We start from the raw sequence: 13,242 nt of genomic DNA, 5'->3' as shown, positions 1-13,242 counted from the left end.
CATATCCCACGATTTCGGAAGTGAATTTAGCAGCTTTTTGTTTATCTCTGATTTGGACAAGAAGATCCCGGCTATATTAATCTCAGTAGTGAGAGTAGTAAATCTCTGCAATTGAGTTTCGAGGGTTTCTCCAGGGATATAATCGAAAATGTTGAAATTTTGTCTTAACATATCCTGACGACTCTCTTTCATGTTCTCAACTCCTTCGTAGACCTTAAAATCAATTAATTAAAAAAACAACTAGAAGCAAACGTCAAATTTAAAATGCCTTTTTTTTTATTTTTTAAAAACAACCTTAAAAGTCAAATTTAAAAAAATCAAACTCAAAAGTCGAACTTGAAAAGTCAAACTTAAAAGTCAAACCGAAAAGCTAAATTTGAAAATTTAAAAATTAAACGAAAAAGTCAAAGTTTAAAATCAAAGGTCAAACCTGAAAGTCAAAATCAAAATTTGAAATAATAAGTCAAAAATAAAGAAAGAAAAAAATAAAAACAATTTATTATTATTATTATTATTATTATTATTTTAATTTTGGATGAAAAAGGAATTTTAAAATAAAAGGAAATTGATTTTTTGGGTTAAAAGTGTCAAAATTCGAAATTTGGTGCGAAAAAGACGGGTTATATTTTAATTTTCGAAGGAATGTAACAAGTTATCAGCTAGAGGAGATGGTTAAGGCGCTTGACTTCTATGGTAGGAGACCCGAGTTCGAATCCCGTCACCCCCTTAAATCGTTGCGTGCCCTTATTTTTATTGAAGTGCTGTGCGGCTTGCTTAATTTTGCGAGATCTATCCAAAAACGCAAAAATATTACGAAAATAAGATCAAATATTGCTCCAAATAGAGTTTATCCGTTTGATGGTGCGGCCGGACACACATGGGCCGTAAATGAGTTTACGACCTTAAGGTGTTTACGGCCGTAAACTCAGCCGTAAACTAGGCCATAAATTCATAAATATCACACAAAAATATAATTGCCCAGAAAAGTAAAGTATAAACCATATTTTGACCCAACATTTGATTTTTGGGTCGTTACAAAACAACATAAAACAAGAGTTATACGTCGGGAACTCTTTGATCGATATGTATTGTAAATGTGGTTTAACAGAGAAGGCATTGGAAGTGTTTAAAGAAATGGAACACAAAGATTCGGTTTCCTGTACCTCATTCATTTCAGGACTTGCTGAATGGAAATGCCAATTACGCCCTTGACTTCTTCTCCAATATGAGCCAATTGATGAATTCTCCAGACCGGCAGGAGGTGACAACATTTCCGTCACGATTCGGTTTCCTTGTATGTTATGTATAACAGATAGAGTGTTTGGATCCTTCACGGAGACTCATGAAGTGTATGAGGTAGCTGCTGGACCTGTTATAAAGGCTACTATGGACGACATAGATGGTGTGGTAAGTAAAACTACATTCAATTTTAAAAACACTATTATGCTAATTGCCTGAGTTTATTCATCGTACAAATTAAAAACAGGATTGAGCAAAACACTAGTTAGGGCTAATGTACGATTGCAAATGTAGGAATTGTATTTGCATATGGTGTAACAAACAGTGGGAAGACACATACTATTCATGTAAGCACATTTTTTGAATGGTATTTACAAGCTGATATTGCATATACGATGGCAATTAAGTAAGACTATACTACGTGTAACCCGTTGTTTGAAGAGTTTAATTAATATGGATAATGGAGAAATAAATGCTCTATATCTTAAAAAGGATATGATAAGAGCTTGTGGTAAATACTATATAGCAATTAGTAACATATCCAACTTATATCGGACTTTATCATCTTAAAAAGGATATGATAGGAACTTGTGGTATATACTATATAACAATTAGTAACATATCCAACGTATATTGGACTTTATCTTCTAAGTGGCTAAAAAAATTGTTTAATATTTATGCACACAAAATGTTTCTATATTAAAATAAAGTAATTTAATTAAATTAGAAAAAAATGGAGTGCTAGGAGTATTACCACTCTATATCAAATGCTAAGATTAGGTGTTAAATGGTCAAAACTGAGGTGACACTCTAAAATCTGACGTGACAAGGTGTTAGGAGTGTTACTAGTCCCCTTAGCCTTAGGGATAACTAAATAAAGGTGATTATAATACATCTTAATAGTTAATTTTTGACAAAATTGCAAAAATTATTATTATGGTTTGTTATTTATATGGCTATAGTTTTAAATTGAGCAATCAAATATTATATCTTTATATATTTTTCTTTCTATCATCTTCCTATACACTTAATATTGTAACACTTGTCATATTCAATAAAATTAGTAAAATTTTATTATATTAGTCATCATCTAAAAGTGATATGAGGATGAGTATGAAGAAAAAATAAAAAGATGTCTAATTTCTCTTTTAAATTACAATTCTGTCATTTTTAATATGCTTTGTTGTGGTGTTTGGTCAATTTTTCAAATTGAAAATACTAATTTGCCATGTATAATTAACATACACACATCGACACACACAACCCTCTCTCTCTCTCTCTCTCTCTCTCTCCAAACACTCTGCCAATATCTCTCATCACTTCTCATCTTCATCTCCAAGTTTTATTGTTGCCTTCTCACATATTTTAGGGCTCTCTTACAAGTAAACAACGACCCCATTCAACCACTTCTCATCATCATCTTTTTCTTATAACCATTTCTTCTTTCACACACAAACCCAGGCTAACACACCAATGAAAAATCCATCTTTTGTTTTTCCCATTAAAACACCCACAAATCTTGTACATGGATACACATAATTAGAGAAATCACTGTCTTTTTTTTTCTTTCTTAGTTTCTCTTTCTCTCTTACTCTCACACACACATTGTTACTCATACACAAAACCATCAGATAAACCAACATGTGTCCTACCATGGCTGCCCATTATGTGCCTTATAAATGGGGGTTTCTTGACAATACAAACTAAAGCCAAGACAATCTAAAATTGAGACGTAAAACCAACAAAAATCACAATAATCGATATTTTTTACATGATTGGCTGTTATAAATATGGGATGTATTTGTTGGTTCAAAAAGAATGGTAAAGGTGACAACAAGGAGAAAAGGAATGAAAAGGGTGGTTTGGTATGTTTCCGACGTGGTGACATATATAAAGGAAGAGCAAAAGTACGGGTTGAAAAAAATGGAGAATAAAACACTTAAAGAAAAAAATGCAAAATAAACATAATAAGGACAAATATTTTAATTTAATACAATAAAATGTGTTATCAAGAAAGTATTGGTCCACAATAGCAAGTTTTTAGAAGAGATACTATTTAATTTGAACGAAGATGCCATGTATTGTTTAATTTGCCATGAAAAAAATATGTAAAAATTTCATTTTTATAACCAATATCTATGTAATATAATATTTTTTTTATAATGACAAAATTAATCTACTCTTAATTCAATCTATAGCTAGTCGACTTGAACATTCGATCTCAAAAAGGATAAACAAATACCGCTAGACTATAGTATAAGCCATTTGGTTATACCGCTAGGCTATAATATTTTATTTTAGTGTGCTTAATAAACATCTCTTATTAAATATCAAGTCTCGTTATCATGTCATGTTTTTTCACCCTTATAATTATAAAAATTATATAAATGGTCCATATATTTTACCAAAAATCATAAAATTTGTCTTTGTTAATTTTTTTACGAACATGGTCCTCGTGGTCTCCAAAACTTGCATTAATGGTCTTTTTTGCTAACACGGTTAGTTTTGGTCTTTTCAGGTTGTATGGACCGAGTTTGTGACCGTGCGTAAACCATTAGGACCATTTATGTAATTTTGTCATTATTTTATGTTTATGAGTTTGTGGCTTTTAAAATGTCACTTGGATTTTTCACTTTGAACTTTATAAAATGTTATTTTCACTCTTTTATTTTCTAAAGTTTTGTGTTTACCCCATGTAGTTCATATAATTTTATTTTTTAATACACTACCCTTATAATACACTGGTTAGCGCCTTTGTTCGATTGGACTGGGGCCTCAACTTTTTTAAGGTAAAGACATTGGCAAGGTCCTCTTGCTCTGCTCTGTCCTCAACTACGACGGCTACTGGAGTGAGGTTGCATATATAATAGAGTGGCATTTGGGCCCATAGATAGAGTCATCCCATCCAATGCCTTTTCGTTACCGCTCCGTGGGGGCTTTCTGGAAGAAAGGTGCCAGGTTCATCAGGGTCGAAATCAAACCTGATAGAAGATTCATCAAAGTGCTTGCGGAGTGAGGGCTTTACGACCCGATGATAGGACATAGGACAAACTTGAGCTCTTCTTCTTCATTGGAACCTGCCGTACCAGAAAGATCTTATTATGGCGTCATCTGTTGGGTAGCTCATTTGGCCACGTCTTTGTGAGCTCTTCCTTTGAACTGGATTTGATTTCATCCCTCTTTGAAAGTTGTAGGCCTGGCTTCGCTTTCGTGTGCGGTGTTGTGTAACACCAGCACCCTCCCTTGTTCATTAACCTAAAAAATCTATTTTTGCATGTTTATTTTTATATATGCATCGGTATAAATTCAAGAATGTCAATGTTTTGACATGAATTTATAACTTTCGTTTAGTTAATCTTTTTTATAAAAACTTATTTGTTGTTTTTTTTATGCGGAGGTGGCTGAAGGTGATGCGGGTGGTAGGGTGAAAGAAACGAGCTTTACACCCCTTACTTTCTTTTCTCTTCTCTTCTTTTCTTTGCTATAACTCGGGAGCGGGGTGTTAGGGTTATATGGGGTAGGGGAGTGGTAATGTTCTCTATTCTTTTTTTTTTTAATAATAAAAAGTTAAGCAATAAATTAAAAATATAAAACAAAATAAAAACAACAAAAAAAATATGTTGCTAAATGGTCCAATGACTGACTAACCAAAAAATAAAATTACATTAGACGGATCATATAAATTAATCCAATAATTAAAAACAAAAGCCGGTAAAACTTAATTATGGGCTAATCTAAGTCCGACTAAAGCCCAATCCATTTTACATTGGGCCGATGTTAATGCAGCCCAGAGGCTAGGGCATTGCGGTTTCTTCAACTTTAGATAAAATCGCTCTCAAAAACCCTAATCCAGACCTTGCTTCATATTGTTACACCGAAGTAGCAGCCATCTCTCTGCAGATCGAAGCCGGAAGCGAGTGTTGCAATGGGTAAACCCCGACCACTTCTATAGTTTCACATAATCATGATGCAATATCGTTTATTTTCTCATAATCATCTGTTTAATTTTCATCGTAACTTGTTGAATTGGATGATCGGCGTTTTGAATAATTGAAATGGGGTATGATATCTGTTGCCCTAACAGGTGCTTACACCTACGTGTCGGAGCTATGGAGGAAGAAGCAGTCGGATGTGATGCGATTTATGCAGAGGGTGAGGTGTTGGGAATACCGTCAGCTTCCTTCCATTGTTAGGGTTACTCACCCTACTCGTCCAGACAAGGCTCGCCGTATGGGTTACAAAGCCAAACAGGTACGCTTTTCATCGTTCTATCACGTTAATCATCTAATCGTTTTCTAATTTTCCGGTTTTTGTTAGCTAGATTAGTTAATCATTATATGTTACCCTTGTGCTTCGCTAGGGTTATGTGATCTATCGAGTACGTGTGAGGCGTGGTGGAAGGAAGAGGCCAGTTCCTAAAGGTATCGTGTACGGAAAGCCCACAAACCAGGGAGTGACTCAACTGAAGTTTCAACGAAGCAAGAGATCCGTTGCTGAAGAACGAGCAGGAAGGAAGTTGGGTGGTCTCAATGTTCTTAACTCCTACTGGCTCAATGAGGTATGCATCTGATTTTTGTATATTCATTCACTGATTCTACAACTTTGTCGGCACTGATTACAAGTGATGAATCATGAATGCAGGATTCGACTTACAAGTACTTTGAGGTGATCTTGGTGGATCCTGCTCATGCTGCTATCCGCAATGATCCAAGGATCAACTGGATCTGCAACCCAGTGCACAAACACAGAGAGCTAAGGGGATTGACATCTGCTGGAAAGAAATACAGAGGACTTCGTGGAAAGGGACACTTGAACCACAAGGCACGACCTTCAAGAAGGGCTACATGGAAGAGGAACAACACCTTGTCTCTTCGTCGTTATCGTTGATAAGTTATGGCTTACAATGCTTTCTTCTTCTATTATGAACTTGCTTTTGTTTTGTGTTGTAGTGATATTAAATTTTGGTGTTTAAGAATTGTTGAGACTAAGAATTTTGATGGCAACTTGGCTTCATTGCAGCAACTTCTTAATATGTTGAAATGTGCTCCACTTTTGTTATAATATATGTTTGGGTTCATGTCTGCAACAGTTAACCATCTGTCCCATGTCTTTGTTGATATTTTGGTTCATTCCAGATGATATCTGGAATGAATTAGGGGATATTTTTATTTACGTTTTATTTTTTTTTCAAAAACTCAATGTTGAAAATTGAATCTGTTGTTTGATTTCCATGTATCCAATCTTTAGTCTCTCTTGAAATCAGTCTTCGATGATGAACAAGAAATTATGTCTTCTATCATTATTTTAAATTAGGTATTTTTGTTGAAAGTCTTTTTCTCAACTGTTTAGTTGATGATTTCTGGTTCAGTGGTCATAATCTATTTACGCAAAGGGTTCTGGACCTAAAATAAGTCCAAATTGTTTTCCTCTATAGTCATTGATCTAGTTAGTAAAATTGTAATATCCCATTTTGATTTGTGTTTGTTTTCTTACATGAAACATTTACATGATATGGCCCAACCGATTGGGAGCCATGTTCACGATTGATATGGTATTTCTGCTGATTCATTTTAACAAAAAGTAATGATGACTTGAAAAGGTATATAATTTTTGATTTGTATATATTTGATCATTGATTTTTTTTAGTTTATATTTATCTTTTTAATTTGCTAAACCGTATATATTCAGTTTTTATGGCTGATTATTCTAGATAAATCGGATAAAAAAAGATTTAATAGGTTAATATATTTCTCATTTTGTATATATTTACTTATTAATATTTTTTTTTGTATATTTAGTTCTTAATATATTTTGTTGCAAAATAAGTTTTTGTTTTTGTACACATTCAATACTTATAATTGATTCCGTTAGGTTTTTAATTACGACATCTATGTGGGACAATCATTAACGAGGTGTTTGTGGTTGTTGATGCTAATACCCATCACGGTTTTTACTGTTTGGGTGCTTAGGTCTTATGGTTTGATTTAAGTTTTGTGTTATGGACGTTGTAACTTCTTCATACGATCGCGATTTAAACGATCTTTATATTCACACATTTGTATTTAAGTCTACTATAATTTTCGTCGAGATTACTCTTGTTAAAAAGTATTATTTTTACCTACGATTTTATTTAAAAAATAAAAACGTTTATACATACATTCATAAAAAACGCATGGATATAAAGATCGTAGTAAAAATATGTTACTTTTTAATGGGAGTAATTATAGCAAAAGTTGTAGACTCAAATACGAACACGTGGATATAAAATTTGTTGAAATCTGAGATCGTATGAAGTAGTTACGACGTTCAAAACACAAGACTTAAGCCAAACCACAAGACATAAGCAACAAATCAGTCAAGGTCACGGTGGCCATAAGCAACAACAATCCCGAACACCTCATTAATGATTGTCCTCTGTAGGATGCCGTGAGAAAAACCTAAAGAAATCGATCATAAGTATTGAATATGTACAAAACAACAAGGACTTATTTTGCCCAACAAAAAATATTAAGGACTAAATGTGTACAATATGAGAAGTATATTATCATATTAAGTCATTTTGCCCAACTTACCTAGAACAGTCGGTCATAAGGACTAAATGTGTACGGTTTAACAAGTTGAAGGGGTAAATCTGGATGAAAAAGAACTTAGTGAAAAAATGTGTAAAAATAAATAAATGTGTTACCTTTTTAAGTCATTATCCCTAAATAAAATATTTAGGTTTACGGACCAATAATGTTTAAATATTTGGAAGGGGTGATTTAGTTCCTGAATAGGGTAATAAGGTGTTTGCCTGTTTGGGATTAAGTTTCAAACGACTAAGATTACTAGGAGTGGTGACACTCTTAGCATCTTGTCATATAAGTTTTTTATGGGTGGATGCGGTGCAGTCACGCCGGACCCTTCTCTTTTGAACCAAAAGTATCTGAAAACATTTTAAACATAAACGACACGCACAAAGCTTAGGGAGTTCCCCCAAAATACCGCATACCATACATATACATCAGCTCAAGGCTGTACCAGGTCTATTTCAACTCATATGTAAGCCCATGGTTGTACCATAAGTCAACATAAGACTGTACCAGGTCTATTTCACCCCACATACATATAGCAAACAAGCACACGTGCATACAACACATACAACATGAGTCACAAAGACTACAAGCACATACAATCCCTAGTGTCCTACAGTATAGTGAACAAACTCACCTTAGATCGCTAACAATCCAACTGATGCTCGATCTATTGGACCAGAGAATCCCCACATTAACCAATAAGATAAAACCTAGTTAATAGTTGGATCATAAACCATAATAAGGAATCTAATTCATTAATCCCAACACCCAGGGTAAAATACCATTTTACCTTCCCTCAATTGGCTTAATAACCGAAGCCCAAACTCAATTGCACCAAAAACCCATTAATGGCCCAATTCCAAAAGTTACCTAAAGCCTAATATGGACCCAAATCCATGAAATCCCGAAGCCTAATAGTGGCCCATAATCAGAGGAATTGCGACCCAACAAGGGCCCAAAACCCTAAAGTCCAAAAGATGGCCCAAAATCAAGAAAAAGTCCATGCATTGTACGCTCTACGTACCAGACTTGTACGCCCGACGTACGACTCTTCGATACACAAGGTATAATTCGTCTTTGCTTGAACTTGGGGAGTTCATGCATTACGTTGAACGTATGCCTACGTACGCCCAATGTACTCACCAAGTGATCAAACTTCATATTAAGCACTTAATGCTTAAGACCAAAACGTTCACACCCATATCTAACCTCTAATTAAGTTCTTAATCCATAAAGTTGACAACTTTACTCCTTTGAATATCTTAATGGGACCCAAAACATGTTTTCATCTAACCAAGTCCATAATATGAACACCAACTCTCACATGGTTCATCAAAACCCATCAAGATGACATTTTTATGCACTAACTTCATAAATGCTAAGATCCAACATTCTAAGCTCCTGAAGTAGCTCATACTCACAAGGACAACTCAAGGGACCATAATATGCCCAAAACAAGCCCTAGACTAGATCTAACTCATAAAGTTACCAAGATAGAAACTTTATACCTTCAAGTGCTAGCAAAATGGATGAAGACTCTAGATCTATGAGCTCTACACCAACCAATGCTTGAACACCAAACTCCTTCTTCTTCAAGGTGAGAAACACCAACGGTTGACCACCAAAGCTCAAGAACACTCAAGAACAAGCTAGGGTTTCGTATTTAGGGTTTAATGGGATGGAGGCTGAAGATAGGAGGGTTTGAAGATGAGTTAAGGCCATTAAATAGGGTCCAAGACCCTAAATTAGGGTTTGAGTGTAACGTCCCAAAAATACAGGCCAAAAATTTCATTTTAACAAAACTTTAGTAGTAAAACATCATCCGAACATATCAATTCATAAAACATATCTCGTGTTTGAAAACTAAAGCATGAAAATAATCATAATGTCAGAGTATAATCCCAGAACATCTCATAATGCGAAAAAACCAATGTGTGTATATAATGTGCCGCTACTGCGCCAGCTCTTTCCCCTTCGCTGAAGAGGTACCTGAAAACAAAACTGTAAACTGTAAGCACAAAGCTTAGTGAGTTCCCTCATCGTACCACATACCATACAATCATATCACATACATACTGCCAGGCATTTCTGGGGTGCCCGACCTACCCGGTACGACCATTCTGGGGTGTCGACCTACCCGTACGACCATTTTGGGGTGCCGACCTACCCGTGTCAAGCCATTCTGGGGCGCTGACCTACCCATGTCGAGCTATTCTAGGGTGCTGACTACCCTTCGGTCCTAACAACCGAACCTCTGGGACTATTTCACCCCCTAATACTATTATCACACATATCATAGCATAATCTATCGTCATACATATCTGGGGTGTCCGACCTACCCTTCGGTCCTAACGACCGAATCTCGGGGACCTTTCCCCCTTCTACTACCTCTATCTCATATAACATATCATACTAGGAGCTAAACATATCATAACATACTGTTAGGCATATCTGGGGTGCCTAACCTACCCTTTCGGTCCTAACAATCGAACTCTATCACTATCACATATCCTATCACGCTAGCATATAACATATCAGGTAGTAGCAACACAGATGAATATCACAAAGACAAACATCTAACATACGATCCCTACTGGTGGGCCGGCATTGTGGCCGTAGATCCACCGCTACCGGAAGGTAACTCACCTCGAAAAGTAGCTGCATAAGTCTGCTTGCTAGACGTCTGACTGTTGCACCGGTAATCCTCCGACTATAAATCCATAAACATAGATTAGTCACTCATAAATACCCTTAGGTCAAATGACTGACCTACCCCTGTTCCAAGGTCAACTCCTTGGTCAAAGTCAGCTTCCGGTTGACTGGACTCGCCGAGTCCTTCTCCTATTATCCCAACACTAACTCATCAAGTCCCTCTTCCCACTCACTGAGTCACCTTTAACTCATTACTTGGGACGATTAGACTGACTCGCGATCCGACTCGCCGAGTCCCATGAGCAGATCTCCTACTCGCTTCCACATCCTCACCAGAGCATCCATCTTGAGGATTTGGGTTTCAGGGACTATTGCTACACGTTAAATTACTAATTCCGTGTGCAGCTACGAAGGTTTGGACCTTCTACACTTAAACCCCTCCTAACTCAGTAACAGTTCATATGACTCGCCGAGTTTGAAGAACAACTCGTCGAGTTCCAAGCAATCTTCATAGGACACGCCGAGTTGTTCATCCAGCTCGTCGAGTCTAAGACCATCTTCATAGAACTCGCCGAGTCCGCTTTGGGACTCGCCGAGTCCCTTCAACCCTCCTCCCATACATACCAAATCTGAGACATGCAACGGTTCCAAACCATAGATCTAAGCTCCTAGGTCATGCTTATCACGTAAAGTTGCAAACTTTACGTGCATGCATGGCCCTATGAGCTCCAAAAGGCAATGTCAAGCTCTTTATGAGGTCATACACTCAATAGGGACCTCAATCACTTCAACCACAGAGACTTTACATTTCTAAGATGTCCATAAGGTCCAGATCTGAAGTCCTTTAAGAACATAGAGCATAAACACATGGAGTTTGAGGTTTTAGGGTTTGAAAACCACCAATTAGGGACAAAAAGGGGATCTAATGAACTAGTGATCAAGGTAGGGACTTTTCTACCTGAATGGAAGCTTCTCACAGTGTAGATTTCGGATCTACTTCCCCTCCTTGCACTCTTCAACCTCCTCCTTCTTCTTCTAAGCTCCAAACTTCCTTCACAAAGCCAAAAATCACTCACAAGAACAATATGGGGGCTAGGGTTTCGCTATACAGCTCTCTGGAAGTGTTAGGGACAAGGGAAGACAATTTAGAGTGTTTAAATAGGGTGAAAACACCCGGGTTAGGGTTTTACTTGTCCAACACGGACTTGCCGAGTCTGGAACCCGACTCGTCGAGTCCCTCACTTAAATCCCGTGCCAAAATTGCTCCTACTCGGTGAGTCGGGCCTCCAACTCGTCGAGTCCAAGGCAAAATGAGAAAAAATACATAACTAGAAATCGTACTAGGAATCCAGTGTTACAAATCTCCCCCACTTATCTTAGACTTCGTCCTCGAAGTCTGCTGCCCGTTCCAGGAACAATTCCGGGTAATGCTCCATCATTTCATCTACCGGCTCCCAAGTCCATTCCGAGCCTTTCCGGTGCTGCCATTGCACCTTCACCAGCTCCACTATCTTGTTCCTCAGATCCTTCGACTTCCTGTCGAGGATAGCCACAGGCCGCTCGATGTAATTCAGGTTGTCATCGACCTAAATATCCTCCAAAGGCACCACTGCCGAGTCATCCACCAAACACTTCCGCAATTGAGAGACGTGGAAAGTGCTGTGGATCTGGCTGACTTTGGCTGGAAGATCCAACCTATACGCCACCTTGCCCACCCGGGCTAATACCCGGAACGGTGCAATGTACCTGGGGCCTAAATTTCCCCGCTTCCTGAATCGGATGACACCTTTCCAAGGCGACACCTTCAGGAGAACCATGTCTAACCTCCAGCTCACTGAGTCCATCTCTTACTCACTGGTTCCACTCGGCATAACTCGAAAAGGGGAAAACAGGGGACTCGCGACTCGACTCGTCGAGTCTGAAGAACGACTTGCCGAGTCGTATACATGCAATCACTATATACTCGATTCTGATTGAATCCAGTTCATTCCATTCGTAGATCTGGGTTCTAAGGGCTTGTTTAACACGTGAAGTTTCCAACTTTACGTGTAAATAAACACCAAATGAAGGTTTTAAGGCTCAAAACACACTATAAGAGTAGTTCTAGGGCTTTCATGCAATATGGCTCCATAAAGGTATTAGATCTAGGCTTCTGGAACTCAAACATAGGTAGATCCGAAGGCTATTCATCTCAATGTGTCCTCTATGCTACTACCAAGCCAAGAACTGGTTCAAGAATTGCTTTAATGGTATTCCAATGGGGATTAAAGCATAGAAACAAAAAAAGGTCGAGTTATACCTTACTATACTCTGAAAAGCCACAAAGATCTTGGATCTCCTTCTTATCCTCTTGATCTACCTTCCTTCTTCTCTCAAGATCTTCAAAGAATCACACCAAATCACACAAAATGCTAAGAGAGTTCTAGGGTTTCGAGAAGGATGCTCTGGGGGAAATGGGGGCTTACTTGGGGTCCCAAAAAGTTGATTAAATAGGGTGCAAACCCTTGAAATTAGGGTTTCATCCAGACTGGCGGACTCGCCGAGTCGCCAACTTAAACGTGCTCAAAATGCTGACTCTACTCGACGAGTCTGGCTACTGACTCGTCGAGTTCCTCTTAAAAACTTGAAAAAAATAATTATCTAAATAACATACCAGAATTTGGGGTGTTACATTGGTGCTCGGCCTTGACCTTCCTGTAGGTCAAGCAACGCTCCACGTACCAGGCTACATCCCGCTTCATGCAAGGCCACCAATAATCCAAACGAAGATCCCTAT

The 13,242-nt window shown here is 37.5% G+C and overlaps 1 protein-coding gene across 1 annotated transcript; it reads left to right on the top strand.

The window, feature by feature from the left end:
• The first annotated feature begins 5,014 nt into the window (after positions 1 to 5,014).
• Positions 5,015 to 6,325, top strand: LOC111904060 (60S ribosomal protein L15). Its single transcript, XM_023899840.3, has 4 exons — positions 5,015 to 5,168; positions 5,324 to 5,490; positions 5,600 to 5,797; positions 5,881 to 6,325. The coding sequence occupies exons 1-4, from the start codon at positions 5,165 to 5,167 to the stop codon at positions 6,124 to 6,126; spliced, it is 615 nt and encodes a 204-aa protein (XP_023755608.1). The 5' UTR covers positions 5,015 to 5,164; the 3' UTR covers positions 6,127 to 6,325.
• The last annotated feature ends 6,917 nt before the right edge of the window (positions 6,326 to 13,242 follow it).

The sequence above is a fragment of the Lactuca sativa genome, chromosome 8 (assembly GCF_002870075.4).
Source record: "Lactuca sativa cultivar Salinas chromosome 8, Lsat_Salinas_v11, whole genome shotgun sequence".
Taxonomy (NCBI): Eukaryota; Viridiplantae; Streptophyta; class Magnoliopsida; order Asterales; family Asteraceae; genus Lactuca; species Lactuca sativa.
The sequence above is the reverse complement of the archived record's forward strand: the minus strand, read 5'-3'. Positions and strand labels throughout refer to the sequence as shown.

Bases quoted from the DNA above. Each gene is read 5' to 3' on its own strand.
- LOC111904060 (XM_023899840.3), top strand. The intron at 5,491-5,599 runs GTACGCTTTTCA...GTGCTTCGCTAG, and splicing joins TGGGTTACAAAGCCAAACAG to GGTTATGTGATCTATCGAGT. The intron at 5,798-5,880 runs GTATGCATCTGA...TCATGAATGCAG, and splicing joins ACTCCTACTGGCTCAATGAG to GATTCGACTTACAAGTACTT.